Genomic DNA, 18,918 nt, shown 5'->3' with positions numbered 1-18,918 from the left:
TTGTGTAGCGATCATAATGCTACACAGTGACAGCCAACGAACACTTTTAATTTTTTCATTGATAACAAATCTTAATTCTATAATTTATTTAGACTTACCCCTTACTAAAGTTGTTTTTTTACAACAGAAAAGATAACTGGCAGTCGGATACCATTTTAAGTCTTTTCAGGTCATTCATTGTCAGACAGAAGCAGCAAGGCACAACGTCAAGCTAAAAAATAAGTTAAAAATATCAAAATGGCTTACCTCTTTGTCCTCTGAAAAACCATGCCAACCTAACAAAATGTTTACTTCATATGAAATGTGAATGGATTCACCAAGCTGCCGTTAAAAGTCCGCGCAAGTTGATTCATTCTTCACATTTTTTCCTGCAAGTTTTTGGTTTCGGGAAATGTATGAAGGAAACATCCCTCATATGTTGTAATGTCTAGAGTCGTTTCTGCAACTTCCAAAAAAGAGATGTGTGATCGGCATGTTTGTTTTTGAAAGATTACCAGAGAAAAGTAGCAGAATTAACATTGTCTCCATGCAAGGGCGGGTCTATAATGTCCCACTTCTACTTTACTTCCGCTTTACGATGCGACGTCACAGTCTAGAAATAGCATGCGGGCGGTACGCCATTCCAGTGCACTGCCTGAGCAACAAAGAGCTGGGAGAGGGAAGGAAGGAGGGAGGGAGAGTGAGACTACGCGATCGGCTCGAGACAGCTCATCTGTATATGTTTTTTAATTGAAACAAAATCCGAGATGGACTGACAGTGCGAAGTTAGAAGCGGGAAGTAGCGAGGGATCACTGTATTTACAAAGCCACTACAGGTAGTCCCCGCGTTACGACGTACACGACTTGTGATTTCGACTTTACGATGCCCGAGTCTCGTCCACCATTTTGTCTCCAGTCGTTGTGTATTTGATTTTAGCGTTGACTTTTTTTGTGTGATGCATGCTTATATTTTGGAGCAGGAAGCATAGAGGAGGTAGTACCTCCGCACGCGAGTAAGATCGCATCTACATACTAAGAGGAATGTATTTGCACACACGAAGAAGAGTGCACATGCACACACAAGACAGAGCGCATCATCCCACGAAGAAGACGCGCAGCCGAGTGAGAGAGTGAGGGGAAAGATTACAGCTTAGCTCACCTTTTAGCTAGGATTTAGTTCCAACGTCTCAGCGAGGATAGTACAATGATGTATAAAACGTGTTTTTGAATAGTTATTTTGAGATTTAGGGTGTATTACGTACGGAGTACTTAAAGGGTTAATTCCGATCTACGCGGAAATTCGGGCTCCGTCGCCAGCGTAGGAACGGAACTGAACTCGTTCATAACCTGGGGACTACCTGTATTTGTTTTTCTTGGCCACAAATTATGCTGGATGTTTTTTTGGCATGTCCCGATCCGATTACATGATAAGAAATCGAGCCGATCGCGCCATTTTTCAGCGGATCGGAATCAGGTGAAAAGGATCAGGGGTTTGATTAATAAAATATATTTGTTTTTCTACTTCATGCTTGTACAGTGCCACACCCTCCCTCCTGCTAAGCAGTGTGGCCAAACTGTTCAGTGCAGCTTGCATTAAAGTTAATGATGATTCCCAGGTTTGAATGGTTGATCTTGCCAGGGTGGCTTGGTAGCTCTACGATCAAAGGCACAAATGTGTCAATCATCGTAAAACGTGCAGCCTAGTCGTAAGTGCTATGGCAACTCATCGAGTAAGTGAGAGGCTGTTCTCAGCAGCGTGAGCGTCAAAGTGTGAGTGGTTTTGAGTGGACTCGCTCAATGAAGCATTTAATAAAGACGAGCATTTTTTTGTTGTTCTTGTTTAAAAATAATTCACATTATGAGGGTGGGACAGTAACATGTTTGGAACTTTTGTTCAAATTTAAAAAAAAAAAAAAAAAAAAAAAAAAAACTTCTTTCGGTATCGGATCAGGACTATCAGCAGATTCTCAAAATCAGGTGACTCGGATGCAAAAATATGTGATCGGAAAATCCCTAATTATTGTTATTTTAGGAAGATTGAGATAAATCTCAATTTTGGGACATTTTTATTGGTACAAAATTTTCAGTTCATGTTAGCAATTGTCACTTTCGTTCAGCCCCCCTGGATATTTCAGAAAAAAAATATTTTGTTTCGCACATACTGTAAAAATGTTTTCTTTTTAAGGATGGAAGGGGCGAAAGCACAAGAGCAACAAATTTTGTGTTTGTTAGCACGTCTCACACAGAGTCAGCTGCAATAAGCTCACCTATATAACTATTAAGTATAACTATAAAGAAAATACTTGAATCAACTTCACACAAAGGGGGTAAAACAAGACCCTTTATTGTGTGGCTGTCTGCACTGGAATGGCATCCTTTGCTCTGTTTTCTAGGAGGCTGATGACCCTCACTGCTGTGGTATTGTGTTTTAGTGAGCCCTGAACACACACAGACTTGACTTATTTATTGTTGTTGCCGTAGCCACCGTATCTTATATCTTTCTGGGTCACCTCATCCTCTTAAGTACTGGAAAACACTCTGATTTATGATTAATCTCGGGTACAACTACACACTCAGGTACACATATACACACATTAGTCTGGGGTCCATCTTGTTTCTTATTGACTGAGCAACTTAAGCAAAGAAGATGAGAAAAGTCAAACAGTGTGGGCTTTGTCTTATTGTGTCCTACTCCGGACGCCATAGAGGGACTTTTCCCAACATGCTGCTCTCTCTGTTGCTAGTGGAGACGATGTCAAGGTTGTCAGCTTGAAGATAACTGCCACGGTTTTTAATTAAGCAGTCTGTCTTTTGAAAAAGCAGCCTAAAATATAAAGTTGCTGTTCTTTATTTGGTATTAACAGATCTCCTGTTTAGAAGAACTTTGTTCATTTTCAATTTTAAGTGATTTTAATTTGGCAATTACTGAGCAATACGCACTCCTGCTATTTCTACAGATAGTCACTGGGTTACGACGTACCCAACTTATTTGATTTCAATTTGACAAAGCTGGAGTCTCATCCGCCATTTTGTCTCGAATGTTTATTTATTTATTATTTATTTATTGTTTTAGGCGCCTAAACAGTACCTAATTGTACCTCACAGTATCTTATTTTTTACTTTGTTTTATTAATATGACGTACAGTGGGGCAAATAAGTATTTAGTCAACCACCAATTGTTCAAGTTCCCCTACTTGAAAAGATTAGAGAGGCCTGTAATTGTCAACATGGGTAAACCTCAACCATGAGAGACAGAATGTGGGAAAAAAAAACAGAAAATCACATTGTTTGATTTTTAAAGAATTCATTTCCAAATTCACCTACAAACAAGCAAGATTTCTGGCTGTCAAACAGGTCTAACTTCTTCTAACGAGGTCTAACAAGGTCTAACGAGGCTCCACTCGTTACCTGTATTAGTGGCACCTGTTTTAACTCATTATCGGTATAAAAGACACCTGTCCACAAATTCAGTCAGTCACACTCCAAACTCCACTAAAGCCAAGACCAAAGAGCAGTAGAACAACACCAGAGACAAAATTGTAGACTTGCACCAGGCTGAGAAGTCTGAATTTGCAATAGCTAAGACGCTTGGTGTAAAGAAATCAACTGTGGGAGCAATTATTAGAAAATGGAAGACATACAAGACCACTGATAATCTCCCTCGATCTGGGGCTCCATGCAAGATCTCACCCCGTGGTGTCAAAATGATAACAAGAACATTGAGCAAAAATCCCAGAACCACACGGGGGGACCTAGTGAATGTCCTACAGAGAGCTGGGACCACAGTAACAAAGGCTACTATCAGCAACACAATGCGCCGCCAGGGACTCAAATCCTGCATTGCCAGGCATGTCCCCCTGCTGAAGCCAGTACACGTCCAGGCCCGTATGCGGTTCGCTAGCGAGCATTTGGATGATCCAGAAGAGGACTGGGAGAATGTGTTATGGTCAGATGAAACCAAAATAGAACTTTTTGGTAGAAACACAGGCTCTCGTGGTTGGGGGAGAAAGAATACTGAATTGCATCCGAAGAACACCATACCCACTGTGAAGTATGGGGGTGGAAACATCATGCTTTTGGGGCTGTTTTTCTGCAAAGGGACCAGGACGACTGATCTGTGTAAAGGATAGCAGTGCAACGGTTTGCGGTTCAAAACCGAACCGTACGGTTCGCCCTGTACGGTTCTATACGCCTTTGTGAACCGCGCCTTTTTGGTTTTGCAATTACAGTAATTTATTCCGAACGCTTGTGGAATGAATTGGTCAAACTCTGTGTGCCTGTGTGTGACGTGAAGCGCAGCTGTGGAGAAATTCCCGCCCTGCGAGTAAACGTCCAATCGCTGTCAAGCACCTGTGTAATAGGAGCCGAGTAACGCCCTCTCTCGCTTACGAGCGAGGTGAAAGTGAAACAAGAAAGAAAACAAAAAAAGTTAGGGCGAGCGGAGGAGTCGACAGACCGATTTTTGAGGAGGCACCGGCTTCTTTCAAATCTGCGGTGTGGCAACATTTCAGTTTCCCCGTGGACTACAATGCAGACGGAGAGAAAATATTGAGAAAAAAAAAAAAAATTTGCAAGCATTTTTTTTTTTTTAATGAAAAAAAAAAAACATGAAAGGTATCACCAGTTACTTTGCCAAGTAACTTTTTTACTACTGTGTGTGTATTTCAGTAGTCAGTCACTACACTTGCCAAAGAGCTAAGAGGCATTTTAACAGTCAAAAATATTTACATTTTAAGTGTTTATTTCATTTTTTAAAAATCTAAATAAAGGCAGTTTAAAAAAAAAAAAAAAAAAAAAAGCAAAACGCAAACCGAGACCGAACCGTGATCCCAAAACCGAGGTTCAAACCGAACTGTGTGCTAACTGAACCGTTGCACCCCTAGTAAAGGAAAGAATGAATGGGGCCATGTATCAAGAGATTTTGAGTGAAAATCTCTCTGGTTGAGTCTCCAGATCTCAACCCAATAGAAAATCTGTGGAGGAAGTTGAAAGTCCGTGTTGCCCAACGACAGCCCCAAAACATCACTGCTCTAGAGGAGATCTGCATGGAGGAATGGGCCAAAATACCAGCAACAGTGTGTGAAAAGCTTGTGAAGACTTACAGCAAACGTTTGGCCTCCGTTATTGCCAACAAAGGGTACATAACAAAGTATTGGGATGAACTTTTGGTATTGACCAAATACTTATTTTCCACCATGATTTCCAAATAAATTCTTTAAAAATCAAACAATGTGATTTTCTCGGGTTTTTTTCCACATTCTGTCTCTCATGGTTGAAGTTTACCCATGTTGACAATTACAGGCCTCTCTAATATTTTCAAGTGGGAGAACGTGCACAATTAGTGGTTGACTAATACTTATTTGCCCCACTGTGTAATACATCTTTTTGGATAGTTATTTTGAGATTTAGGGGGTATTTAGGGTTACTTGAAAGGTAAGTTCCGACTTGTACTGAAATTTGGAACTGAACTTGTTTGTAACCCAGGGACTACCTGTATTTGTGTGCATAGTTCGAAAAACAAAGCATTCTGTTAAGGACTTAGCGATTCAAATTTGGCACTACATTTGCTGCAAGAAAATCTACATGATTAACAAAAGCTTTCATGCGAATGGATGTTATAGCAGATTGCTTTGATGTCATCGTCATGCTGCCTTCAATGCCTTAGGGGCCATTTTACTGTGTACAATATAAGGGTTTAACAAAATTTTAAAAAATTCTTGAAAAACAAAATTGGGTGCCCATCACTTTCCTTGCTGTTACAAGGGTTAGCGGAGGAATCAATGGCAGTGCTTATTTGACATGACTGCATGACATGACGTGTGACATGACATGATGTCATGACAGCAAATCAGATTCTCGTCACAACATGTAAAGCTCATTTCACCTTGACTAAAACCCTGGTGTCTCCAAATTTTTGCCTCAGCAGAGATAAAATACGGGAGCGGCTGCGAATAAATTTTCTTGTTGACTTGTAGAATGCTGTTTTCTGAATTAAATCATCAGTGTATCACACGTTTGTACATTATACAATTCGGTTGTTGTATCATAAACATGATGTTTACTCTTCAACTCAACTTATATTGCTAGGTCTGATGTTAAATGTTTTATACTTCTCTCCAAGAATGTTTGATTCTTTTGTTGATCTCGTTTTAATAATCCAAATCTGTATTCTGAAGCTTGCAGTTCCAGGTATATTATTTAGCACATCCTAGAAGCATTGCAACTGTAAAGTGAGCATGAAATCCACATGGTTAAGTTTTCTGTCTGATTGCAGACATTTGCTTTCGTTCTCTCAAGGTCAGTCTCTCAGTGTGAAGGCTTCTTCGTTGTCCTCTGCACCCTCCATGAATCTGCACCTCACACCTGGTGACAAACTGATGCTGCTTTGCTCGGTCACTGCCGACAACCTGCCCTCCTTGTCCCTGGAAGTGTCCTGGCTGGCCAACGGCCGGGATATCATCACCATGGAGCGCAGTGGGGTCGTGATCGCCAATATGTCTGCCAGCTCAGTGCAAGGAAATCACGAAGAGGCGAGTATAGAGAGGACTGGGGCCAATGAGTACAGGTTATCAGTGAGACAGGTGAGCACCGAGAACGATGGAGCATATGCTTGCCGCATTCGGGCCTTCATCGAGAAAGGAGGCAAGAGCTCTGGAGGAGGAGGACGGTGGCACATGGCAGCTGAGAAGACGTCAAGCCCAGTGATGGTGAAGGTGTTGCAGATCAGTAAGTGACCCCTTCCATTGCAGCATTCTTTTTTTAAATTTTTATTTTCATGTAAAAATCCTAGGCAACAAATGTTCAAAATGAATCCAGTACAAATACCGTAATTTTCGGACGATAAGGCGCACCTGACTATAAGCCTTCACCCACCAAATTTGACACAAAAACTGCATTTGTTCATCGATAAGCCTCGCCGGACTATAAACCGCAGCGGTCCTCACTGTAGTTTGAGCTAGTGTTACACCAAAAGATATTAACCGGTAACACTTTATTTGACAGCGGCATCATAAGCCTGTCGTAAGACCGTCATAAACCATCATAATTATGACATTACACTGTCATGAGCATTAATGTATGCTAAGTTATGACAGATGTCATTTAGTGTCATACGGCAAATTATCACACTTTTGAATGGATGTAAAAGATCCAAGCTGAACATAAATTGATTTTTTTTTGGGGGGGGGGGTCAAATTTGCCAAATGACACTTAATGACATCTGTTCTAAGCATTTATTAATGACCATGACAATGTCATCATAAATATGACGGTCAAATGACAGACATATGATGCCGCTGTCAAAAAAAGTGTTACCTATTAACCCAAATAAATCAACAAATAAGCCACACTGGACTATAAGCAGCAGGATTCGAAATAAAGGGGAAAAAGTAGCGGCTTATAGTCCGAAAATTACGGTACATAAAATTTATATGAGTGATCTGCGCACCCCTGTTTAAAAGCCAGATATAAAAAAACAAAAGTATGACATAAATAAATCTTTCATAAAAGACTTTCGACATTGATCTCACATGTAACTGATAGACCGTTGGGGGAAAAAAAAATGGGGGGTGGGAATCAAAAATAAGCAACTGAACAAATGTTTTTTGACCAATTTTTGGCAAGTACAGCAAAAGGTGTTTTTGTTGAAAACACCATTACCAAGATAGGGGAATTAAAAACTGAAATTTTAATCAGTGTTAACATTAAACTTTCAGCTTCTGAAAAACAGTTTTGGTAAAAGCCTACACGTTCTGACATGTTTAGGTTTAATCAGGGGCACTTTAAATGGTGGTACTCGTTTGCTGACTCTGATGTAGCATGAGTTTGATTCTGATTGTTTATAAAAGAGAGTGCACACTTGTGCAACCATATATTGTTGGTTGTGTAGAGTTACTTTCTCCCCAAATGATGTCTTCACTTACGCAGTTTTATGGCTTACATTGATGGTGGAAAAAAAAAAACTTAAACATCAATTTATAACTCAAAAGTCTTGCATTTTAACAGGGATGTGTTGACCGCTTATCGCCTCTTCATATGAATTAATTTAAAAGTGAATAATTGTTCTTTTAATAAGAGGTAACTAGAAAACATCTCAGACATGACCTGAGGTGACACGAAATATGTTGTGTGCTCCTTTTTGTATATCTGCTATGCTATTTCCAAACTGCCACCGGCATTACGTGTAGACTACCACCATGCTTGAGCGTTTTATCATCAACCAAACTACATAGCAAGAAAAAAATGGTAATTTAGAATTCTGGCTGGGAGTTAGCAACCCATTATGTAGGGGTTCAGATTTGGTTATGGTCTGTGTTATAATGCGACTCTAGTTTCCACTGTACTGTATTGTAATCCATGATCAATTGAATCATCAACATCGATGGAATCTATGTACCTTCTGGTTGCCGGCTATACGTCAGCTTTCAGCTTACGCAGCCTTCAGTTACAGCAAGAGCCTAATAACTTATGAAAGTCCCAATAGGATCAGGATGTGCTTGCACATGTTTGTGTTCGTGTAATTGCATGTGTGTTGGTGTACGGGGGTGCGCGTGCATACGTGTGTGTGTGTATCTGCACTCAAACTTGTATCCCACATACTGAGGATGTGGAACTGTTCTAACTGGTAGTGTTTCTACATTGTAGCCTGGAGGCATGCATTCCTTCATCCTTCATCTGCACACATACACGTGACCAACCCTTACCAGGCAACCAACACGCACACACACGCACACGCGCACACACACACACACACACACACACACACACACACACACACACAGAACAAGACAAGCTGTTTTTTTGGGAACTTGTTTTGGAAGTGCACACATGCTCCAAGTCACTTATACCCAGACTAAGGGTTAAGTCCTCTCACCCATGGGCTGTACTTTGAAGTGTGTATGTGTGGGTGTGTTTGTGAGTGTTGCTTTGTCAGCTGGTATTGTTGTCAATAAAGTGCTCAAAATGTCAATTTACAAGCAAACTTTATAGCAGGGGTTCTCAAACTTTTTGCGCCAAGGGACCTCTTACAGAGAATTTTTCCAAGGGCCCCCTTATAATCCAAATACTATCAACACATAACTAACATTAATTAGGTATTCATGTTAGTTCATGTCAAATGCCATTGGAATCTAAAGGTTGCCTATTTTGAATAATTAAGTCACAGGATTACATTAAAAAATATTTTTTTTTTAAGAAAAACAAGAACATACCCATGTTTACATGTTTTTTTTATTTTTTTTAACTATGATCATTATTTTATTTTTGGGGGGACTTACCTTCTTCGTTGAGTTTCAGTTTGGATTGTGAATTGTATATATAGAGAGTGAAAAGAAATGAAGTCATGATTCTGTGCTTGTATAAATATTGTGGCATGACCAATAGCTGAACCCTGAATGGTCAGTATACTCACCACCCAATTTCTGACAGGCTGCGTGGTGATAGAACAGCTCGAGTCGTTTCCCTTATCTGCTCTTCTTATCACACACAATTGCATAACCCCAAAGGATGCATCCCACGCGAGGTTGATTTTGGAACAACATTCCTTCCCTCCCAAGGATGTCACTGTCGTTCAAATGGCATCTGTGTTATATAGGCAGCACCTTTACAGAGTTGAACACTAACCCAAAATTACCAATAGAAACAAATAAAGAATAAATTGGTTCTATGCCTGATTATATAAACCCTTTTAAAGGCATCGGCTTTACTGCGAGCCCCTCCTGGATGACCGAGCTTCTCACGCTAGCTCTAGGGGAAAGCCCAGACACTTTGGAACGTAGTTGATTTGGACTCAATGTCCTCCTGTCTCTCCCCAGACAAGGGCGAACTTCTGTCGTGGATAGGATTAGACAGGAGGTTCCACCAGGCATCGTCAGCGATCCCTCACAAAACGTTTGGGTCTGCTGGGCCGTACCGGCATCTTCACCCACCATTAAAGCCAATTCGCCACTAGTTGGTGATCGGTTGACACCTATGCACCTCTTTTTTTGGTATAGCAAAGGCATGATATGCAGACTAGAGTTGACACAGTTGCTGAAAATGGCGAAACTTCACTTGAGCTTTTTTCCCCTCAAAAAAAGTTGTACAGTAGATGAATTTTAATTTTATTTAGAAGTGTTTTTACTTTTTTATAGCAATTATTTTTGTTCTTGATCTAATCTTGAGCAACCTGAGCTGTGGCTGTGGGTAGTCTATAAATTTTAATTAATAATGATATATATAATAATAATAATTAATACATTTTTTAGATTTTAATTTTATTTTAAAAATTTGTTACTTTTTTGTTTATTTATTCTAACATTATATTCATGTTCTGAAAAAGAAAAAAAGATATTCCCAGAAAAGTTTTTTTGTGTTTGTTTTTTTGTTTGTTTGTTTTGTTTTTCTAACCCATACATCTCAAAATAACACATTTTGGAGCTATAATTGCAATACTGTGAAACCGTGGTATTTTTCCTCAATGTTATCGTACCGTCAAAATCTCATACCGGCACATGCCTAGTCTCTATAAGTTAAAGTGACAATAAAAACCCTTTTTTAAACAAATTCTATTTGTAATATTATTCCGATTTGTATTATAATTCATTTGTTTTCCTATATGTAATTTGTCTTAGTAATTAACTAAAGTATTTATTGAGGATTTAGCATGGATTTTGGGGCTGTAGAACAAATTAATCGAATTACAATGTATTTTTATGGGAAAATTTTGCTCGACATACCAACATTATGATTGAAAAACCAGGTCCTGGAACAAATTGAATCCGTATGTAGAAGTACCACTGTATTTCTTACTGAGTGTTGTACAAATGCTACATTTGGGATAAACTATTGTTGGCGATGTAAAGCGATAAAAAAAAGTCATATCGAGTTTGAAAATTAGGGATGCACCAAAAGCAACATTCATGGCAGAAACCAAAAACTGATTTGGAAACATTTTGTAAACAATTGGCCAAAAATCGAAAGGCCAAAAAAGACATGTAAACAATTCATTTTTTTAAATTAAATTCTTGATTAATTATTATGATTAATTAATTATTTTCCAATAAATGCCCTTTGCCTCAAAATGCGCTTTCTTGGAAGTTTGCGACATTTGGAAAATGGGTCTCATGCCTCTAATTGCTAAGCTAAATGAGATCTCGATGTACTGTATGTTTGGGTGGAACTGTAGTTCACAACAACAAAAAATGTTTGTTTTTTGTCGAAACTAGTAAAAACTCTTTACAAGGCTATTACAATCTTGCCTACTCCTTTAGAATAAGACTCGCTGTTTTCTTGTGCAACAAGTGGAATCGATCGAAGCCAGCGAGTGGGCCTAGTTCTAGCGGCAATAAAGACGGGCGATGTCACTCCCAGCCTGATTAAAAGGCAACTGGCAGATGGGGTGTGGAAGTTGCAGGAAAATGTGACAAAAGAGGAAGTGACGTGCCATAAAAGTATTGTACTAAACCACAGCAAACACGATTGTATGCATTTAGATACTACTTTATTTGTACTTCAATCTACTCACACACAGGCTCAAATGCACTGTACTCAATGTGACGCGGGACGGAAAGCAATTTCAGAACGAGCATTTAGCAGCGATGAAGCAAATTTATTTTATTTTCCTTCATTTGATAATTAATATATATGTTTTATAACTTAAAATACTTCCAAACTGCAGACATGTTGGCTGTGAGCCAGTAGTGTTAGCGAGACAGGGTCAGCCACCGTGTTGCTTCTCGTCGTGTTTTGATTAGATCATCACAAGAGGACTAAGGTTCTTCACACTATTCAGTGGTAAACCTTCGGTCTTTAAAACTGAAAACCGACAATGCATTTTTAGCTATTTTCAGCCGATAGTTTTCAACGCCAAATTTTCGGTCACATCTCTATTGAAAATAATGAATCGCGATATACAGACTAGATGTACTGCCACATGAATTCAGCAATATAGCCCACAATAATTTTACTCAATTTGAGTCTCTGAAACACCTACTTTACCAGGAGTAGCCACTAGCGATTATGTGGCACTCATTTATCAGGGGGAATCACTTTCCGCATACAATATGAAAGCAGAAGACTAGGCTTCCACCCACTTCACGAACAATGACAAGTAATAGCACTGAGGTCATTAAATCAGGTTTAAACTTAAATTTTCACATACCAACAAACTAAAGAGCATAACTACTAATTAGTGAAACAACTGGAACAGTAACTGAAGAATTAATTAGCACAGGATACGAACTTTGAAAAGTTATTTACATCCTCAGTACCACATTGCATCTTATGAGGCAGTAATAACAATATGTTTTACGACAACTGTATTCACAGCATGTGGCAGCAGTCTTGGCCAAATGAAGCTTTTTGAAGCAATGAAGCTTTGCAGCCAATTGGTTGAAAGCCTCTTGGAGGTTCACTTGCTTTATGGCGGTATCAAGTGATGTTGAAGCCCAAAAGGCCAACAGTGTTGAGAATTCTCTGACAATTTAAGAAAATAGGAATGTGCTTGTGTTACTATATGACCAAAATGCAATAAGTGTTATAGGGATGATTTGTTATTCATTTTTGTTTAGAAGTAATAGCTTTCCCACAGTGTTTTGCTTTGAACAGGGTTTTTTTTTTTGGGGGGGGGGGGGTTGTATTTCACTAGATCTAGGGCATATTCTCACCTGCTCTGTTTGGTTCAGACCAAACCAAAAAAGTTTGAGATGCGCACCTTTTGGGCTGGTGTGAATTAGAGATGTCCCGATCTGATATTTGGATCGGATCGGACGGCAATATGGGCAAAAAAATGCGGACCGGATCGGCCGACAGGGAGAAATTCCGATCCAGACTTCCGATCCAGTTTTTCGAAAATCCGGTCCGGGTTTTCCAGCGCACCGATATACATAATCCATTCCAGTTTTTGCTTCGGTTTCCCTAAAATCCGGTCCGCATTTTACGGCACACCTCAACACTCTACATTACCGTCTCCCAATTTACCGAGAGACTTTATCTGTAAAAATGTCAGCTGTGTGGGATCATTTCACCTTAAAGGACGACAAAGACGAAGAGGCAGAGTGCAACATATGCCACAATAAAGTCAAGCGTGGTGGTAAAGCTGTAAGAAGTTTTAATACAACCAACCTAATCAAGCATTTAGCGACATACACGTGCATTGAAAACTAGGTGCGTTAGTAAACAGCCGCCATCTTAAAGCAGGAGACTTCCCTTGTAGTCTGTTGTAGTGAACCTTCCAAGCGAACCTAATTAACCTTTTATCTAAAATACTCCTAAATCGGCAAAATCTTGACTTGAATCTATTCTCAAAACAGTTTTAAAACTTTCACATGTCAATAGTAGACAGAAGGGAAATTATGGAATAACGGGAGCAATTTTAACAAGTTAAACAGTTGATTCGCAAAATTAAATTGATTGAATGTAGTTCAAAGCGCTGATACAGAATGGGGACTTGAGTATTTTATTTACTGTTTTAAAATGTTAACTTGATACTGAAATAGTCGTTTGTTTAAACCTGAGAGGCTTTTTATACAATTTTTGTAACTAATGCACGAAACATTAAAAGCATCTAATAGCTTGGGGGGTTTGTGGGATTTTCCACTGACAGTTTACAATATTATTTGCACGTTTTACTGACTGACTATGCCATTTCTTTTTGTCTTTTATAATGTTTTGTGTTTGTCACTGAATAAACAGGTCAGTTTCTTGTTACCAACCATTGTGTGTCATTCAAACTCACCTAATTCAGCTGGCTAGTTGTTATCAAGAGTACTAAAACCTTTTTCAACATGAGTCTGACAACTAAGTAAGGAGGCTAAATAACTTTAAACTTTAATACATGCTCAGATAGGGCGGTATCGGTATCTGCCAGTATCGGTGTCAGATCGGAAGTGCAAAACAATATTGGTATCGGATCGGAAGTGCAAAAAAACTGGATCGGGACATCCCTAGTGTGAATACAAACCGGCAAACTCTGGTGCGGACCAAACAATCGAGACCTCACCAGAGAGGTGGTCTCGATTCGCTGACTTCAGCGGGTTACATCAGAGACTTCCGCCTCGATCAGCTGGCACAGGTAACGAATTCCCTCAGCTGAAAATCTATATCTTTCATGGAAAACATCGTCCGGGTACGCCATTGGATTCTAGCGGTCTCTAAATACTCTTGCCCTCCGAAGAGAGCCCCTCACAATCCGCGCGCCAATGTCATACAGGTCGTTCAGGTACCCTCAGGTCAAGAGGAAACGTCCGCGGAGGAGTGCTGTTTAAATAGAGTATGGTTAATCGGAAACCTGGGGTTACGCAGGGGGGTTACCCGCGGGGTTTCAACATATCCACCTTTTGTAGTCCTGGGTATCCGGGAAATTAGGCTGCACGTGATAAAGTTACTCTCGAAGTTACCCTGACAAGCCAGAAAACCGGCTTAAAAGTACAGGCCCCTGGTGTGAATATGCCCTTAGATACCAATACATGAAATTTCAGATGACAGGCAATCACCATTGCGTTTTGCAGCTGCTTTATAGTGTAGTCTGTACTACATTTGCATGTACCACTGAAAAAAAAAAAAAAAGTTTTAATTCCATAATATTTTTTTGGGGAAAAAATTTTGATATCGTATCTTAACGTATCGTATCGTGACTCTGACATATTTAGGTGCATCGCATTTTGAGTTCATGTGTATTGTCTTATCCCTAAGAATGCACATGTAGTTTTACATTTGCTGCTGAACAGAACACTGATACAATACGAATTGGGTGGGTGGTTAGTGTTGTCAGAGTCCGGATCAAATCAGTGTGTCGCACCCACGCTCTTCACTGGCAACACAAAAGGAAGACGTGTAAGTGATGGCACCTTTAAAAAATGTATGTGTCATCTGGTGTATCTGAGCACAATAAATATGTAAGTCTTTTTCTTGTCCTCGATCCTTCTTTAAATTGATGAAATTGTATAATTTAAAGTTGTTTGTATGCCTGTAAAATGTATATAAGTTACAATTTAATCTAACTAGCTTCCTAATTATTTTTATTTTATTTTAATCTTGCGCTACAGAGTAGAACATTAAATAAAATATGTAGGCATCAAAACATGAGGTAATCACATATCATGTAATGTTAAATGTATTTCACTCATCGGCAGGTACAAATGATTCCTGTCAACCCTCCCTGTCAAAATTTATTGGGTGTCTACTGCCATCAATGGCATTGAAACATGAGCATTCACAGCCAATCCTCAGTTTAAATAAATTGGACATCTATTGTTGACAGTGGCAGGCAATGTATTAAAATGCAATTGTTAATTTTAATTATTTTCATTATGGACTGCAGCGTTTTTCCTAAAAAGCCACATTCTAGGGTTTATATATGAAGTTTTGGCCTAATTTTGGTGTGATCCAGGAAAAGGAGTGCCAGTTGACATCAGCCATGCTCTGCTTGTGGTGGCTTGCTTGTGTTGCTTTACTAAATAAGCCATTCCAGTGAGTGAGAGTGGCACATGAATAATTGCCAGGGAAGCTTCACACTTTCTCATCCATCAAAGTGTGTATGTGTGCCTGCCTGTGTGCCTGTGTGTGAGGGGTGTGCTGAAGTCTAAAAAGCAGATGGTGGCTGTGCATGAGGTGCTGTGCATATATGACGTCCAAATGACATCACTCCAAACCCTGTCCTTTGCCAAACACATAAATGTGCATGAAATAACTTTCCTTTTTACACCGTGCTGATCCTTTGGAGGGTTATATCCACCCCAGATTTGTGAACAGTATATCCAAATATTAGGAACATCTTTCAGCCCAATACCTTCTTCGTGCAGGTGTGTTTGCCGTTCACTGAAGTGTAACGATGCAATCTGGAGGTCTGACAAGAGATACACACCTCTTCTTCCACAGTCAACAGTGTTATTTTCTTTTTCTTCTTGTGGCCTGGCTCTGTGGATTCAAGGTCCAAAGCACAAAGCAGCAATCACTGCACTGTACTTGTCTGGCCACTCTGGACGAAACCTGGCACTGACTGATGAAAGTAATGTGCCGCCAGGATGGGAATCATTTCTCCAGAGGCAGCTCAGTGGCTAACTGCGTTATTATTAGAAGTAAGCTTTTGTTCAAGGAAATGCTGCTCGTGATAGCACTGCTTGAAATGGGTCCAAATAGTTCTTTGACTTGTTTTAACAGCAGATATGATTTACGAATGAGAAGGAAATGTAACTTCAACTGTTATACAGAAGCGTGGAAACCTATCCAACGCATAAAGTGCTTGAAATTTTTCAAGTGTCTAAACAATGAAATGTTGCTGCTGGAACTCAATCAATATCTGGAGCACGTTCAGTAACCATTTTGCTCTCTCTTTTCCCCAGAACCAAGCTTCATGCTGGATATTGAGACCATCGTTCACCCCCAAATGACCAGTGAACCGACAGAGTTGGCTTGTCATGTAACCAATATTACACACCTACCCTTGGGAAGCCGGCTGGGTGTTACATGGGAGCACATTGCACTTCCTGGTACTTAAACTCTGGTCACCAGGCACATAAAAAATGCATTAGTGAAGAAAAAAAAATCTTTATGGCATTGAATCTTTTTCATTGTCGCAGGAGCTGCCAGCGAACCTAAGGCTGCAAATCCTATTGGCTCTATAGACGCCTATGGCAATCTGTTGCCTGGTGCTATATATTCTGAAAGACTGGAGACCGGCATGATGTCACTAACAAGAGTCCAGCCTGACACTTTCAAACTGCGAATCCTCCGCACGCAGGTAACACAACTGTTTTCATCACAATGGGTCAGGAAATGAGATTCTTTCACTCACATTCACAAGTCAATTCAAGAGTACGTGATGTTTGTCATTTACAGGAGATCGACATGGGTCAGTACATTTGTGCTGTCTCTGCATGGAGCATTAACAGTCAAGGCAATGTACTGAAGACTGCTGAGCATCAGAGCTTGCCAATGACTGTGCGATGGGATGCTAAACGTATGGAAGTTTCAATTATACAAACTCAATGTATATGCTCTCTGAATATGGCATTTGTTTTCTTGAGGAACCCTACAATTTATTCCAAAACTACAAGTCATAATCTGTGATGTGATGTAAAATGGATTGCGCCATAATAACTACGCTGTTGAATTTGATAAATGAGTTTATGTCTGACATACACTTGTAGCATTTCTAAACTTCAGAGGAAATCTCTCAATGGGACTGTTTGTCTGCCTCTCTATCCACTTCCCCTCCTCAACCACATCCACATGCTGAACTTTATGCCCTTACTCTAGCTAATTGAGCCATGATGTAACAATCTTTCTCAGTGGGCACGCACATCTGCTCAGAATCAAATTTACTTCATGGTGTGATTGCTTATCTTCTTGTTATGGGGTTGCCCCTTCAAAGAGCGTATACTTCCACCTCCATTGAATAATGTCTTTCATAAAGCTAAAGGATCCATTCATTGATCCACTGGTTTTTATTTCTAGGTCCATCACTGAACGTTGTAGCCAAACGCATTCGCGAGGCTTCTGTGGGCGGTGCTACATTTGAGATAAGCTGCACAGTGGTGACCCAAAACCTTGGTGAAGCGGGATATTCAGTTCTTATCCAGTCACAAGACAGCCTGCAAAGCAATGTGAGAACCATTATGACCCTTAGCCCCGACAGTGTGGTGCAGCACGGAGGAGCCACAGACCCCAACAGGAGGTATGTGCCGTCCAAGAAAGCCCCGCCCACTTGGCTCGCTGTAATTCATCAATTTTAATTTGAAGAAGTATTTCCTTTCTGTTCATTCAGAGACAGCCTAGTTTTGACAAAATCCGGCCCAGCTGAGTTTAGGTTTCGCCTCGGTGGGGTCCAGTTGTCAGATCGAGGTTTCTATTGGTGTGACATCACTGCATGGACAAAGCAACAGCCCGGTCAAGCATGGACCAGAGCCACGAGTGCAGAATCCAACAAAGTCAAGGTCGACTTTCAAGAAAACGGTGCGTTCAAAGCCATTTGCAAATGCTCACATTCACAGCTAGAAATAGCATTTAAATTAGAGATGTGACTGATAATTCGGCGGCGATAAATATCGGCCTAAAATAGCTGAAAATGCATTGTCGGTAGAGATGTGACCGAATTTTCAGCACCGACAACTATCGGCTCAAAAAAGCTAAAATGCATTTTCGGTTTTGAAGCCGAAGGCAAACCACCAAATAGTTTGAAGGACCTTAGTCCTTTTGTGATGATGGCATCAAAACACTGCAAGAAGCAACACGCTGGCTAACGCTATCTCGCCAACACTTCTGGCTCACAGCCAACATGTCCATGGTTTGGAATTTGTAGAGAGCCAACATGTCCATGGTTGGGAAAATACTTACAAACCGACGACACGCTAATACATTTTTAGCTATTTTCGGCCAAAATTTCGGTCACATCTGTAATTCAAATCGAGCACCCACACTTGTCAATGGCTCACAAGCATACGTACTTGTACATATCTGACCTACTTTACTGTGTTTGATGTGAATGGGAGGCAATCAGAACAAATGTTCGAAAATGGAGTAAACGTGCCTGTGTTTAAGGATGCACACTTGAAACACAGAAGACATACTGTATGAAGAATGAAAGGAGGTGGAGCTAAGCAAAGCAAATCTTTCTCTCAGGAGAAAGGCAGCCCTTGAACGCGCCCTCTTTCACCTAATTGTCGATTTTTCTCTCACGTTCCATCTGTCAAACCTCCCCTTTAAGTTTCTTGCCTTGCTGCCTCCTCCCTCTCTAGGATGTCTTCAAAGTGAAACCCCTTGGCAAATAATCCAGCTACAGAAATCTATACCACAGCCTCCCTTTTCCCTGCATGCATGCACGCATGTCTTTCAAGTGCGCATGTGTGTGTCAAAACATTTTTAGTTGACCCCCGAACAGAATAGGCGTATGCAATACAAACTAGCCTTGGGTTTTTTTTTTTTTTTTTTTTTTGTGAGCACTGTAATATTTTATTTATTTAT

General features: G+C 40.1%; 1 protein-coding gene across 1 annotated transcript in view; it reads left to right on the top strand.

Annotated features, from left to right (window-relative positions):
- Nucleotides 1-18,918, top strand: part of ptgfrnb (prostaglandin F2 receptor inhibitor b) — a 74,866-nt gene that overhangs the window by 31,638 nt on the left and 24,310 nt on the right. Inside the window, exons 5-10 of the mRNA XM_057829561.1 lie at nt 6,277-6,705; nt 16,299-16,445; nt 16,536-16,696; nt 16,795-16,915; nt 17,413-17,632; nt 17,723-17,910. Coding sequence (XP_057685544.1) covers nt 6,277-6,705; nt 16,299-16,445; nt 16,536-16,696; nt 16,795-16,915; nt 17,413-17,632; nt 17,723-17,910 — 1,266 coding nt within the window. The remainder of the gene's footprint in view (nt 1-6,276; nt 6,706-16,298; nt 16,446-16,535; nt 16,697-16,794; nt 16,916-17,412; nt 17,633-17,722; nt 17,911-18,918) is intronic.

The sequence above is a fragment of the Corythoichthys intestinalis genome, chromosome 2, assembly GCF_030265065.1.
Source record: "Corythoichthys intestinalis isolate RoL2023-P3 chromosome 2, ASM3026506v1, whole genome shotgun sequence".
In the NCBI taxonomy this organism is placed as follows: Eukaryota; Metazoa; Chordata; class Actinopteri; order Syngnathiformes; family Syngnathidae; genus Corythoichthys; species Corythoichthys intestinalis.
Note: the sequence above shows the minus strand (reverse complement) of the source record. Positions and strands in the feature narration are given on the sequence as shown.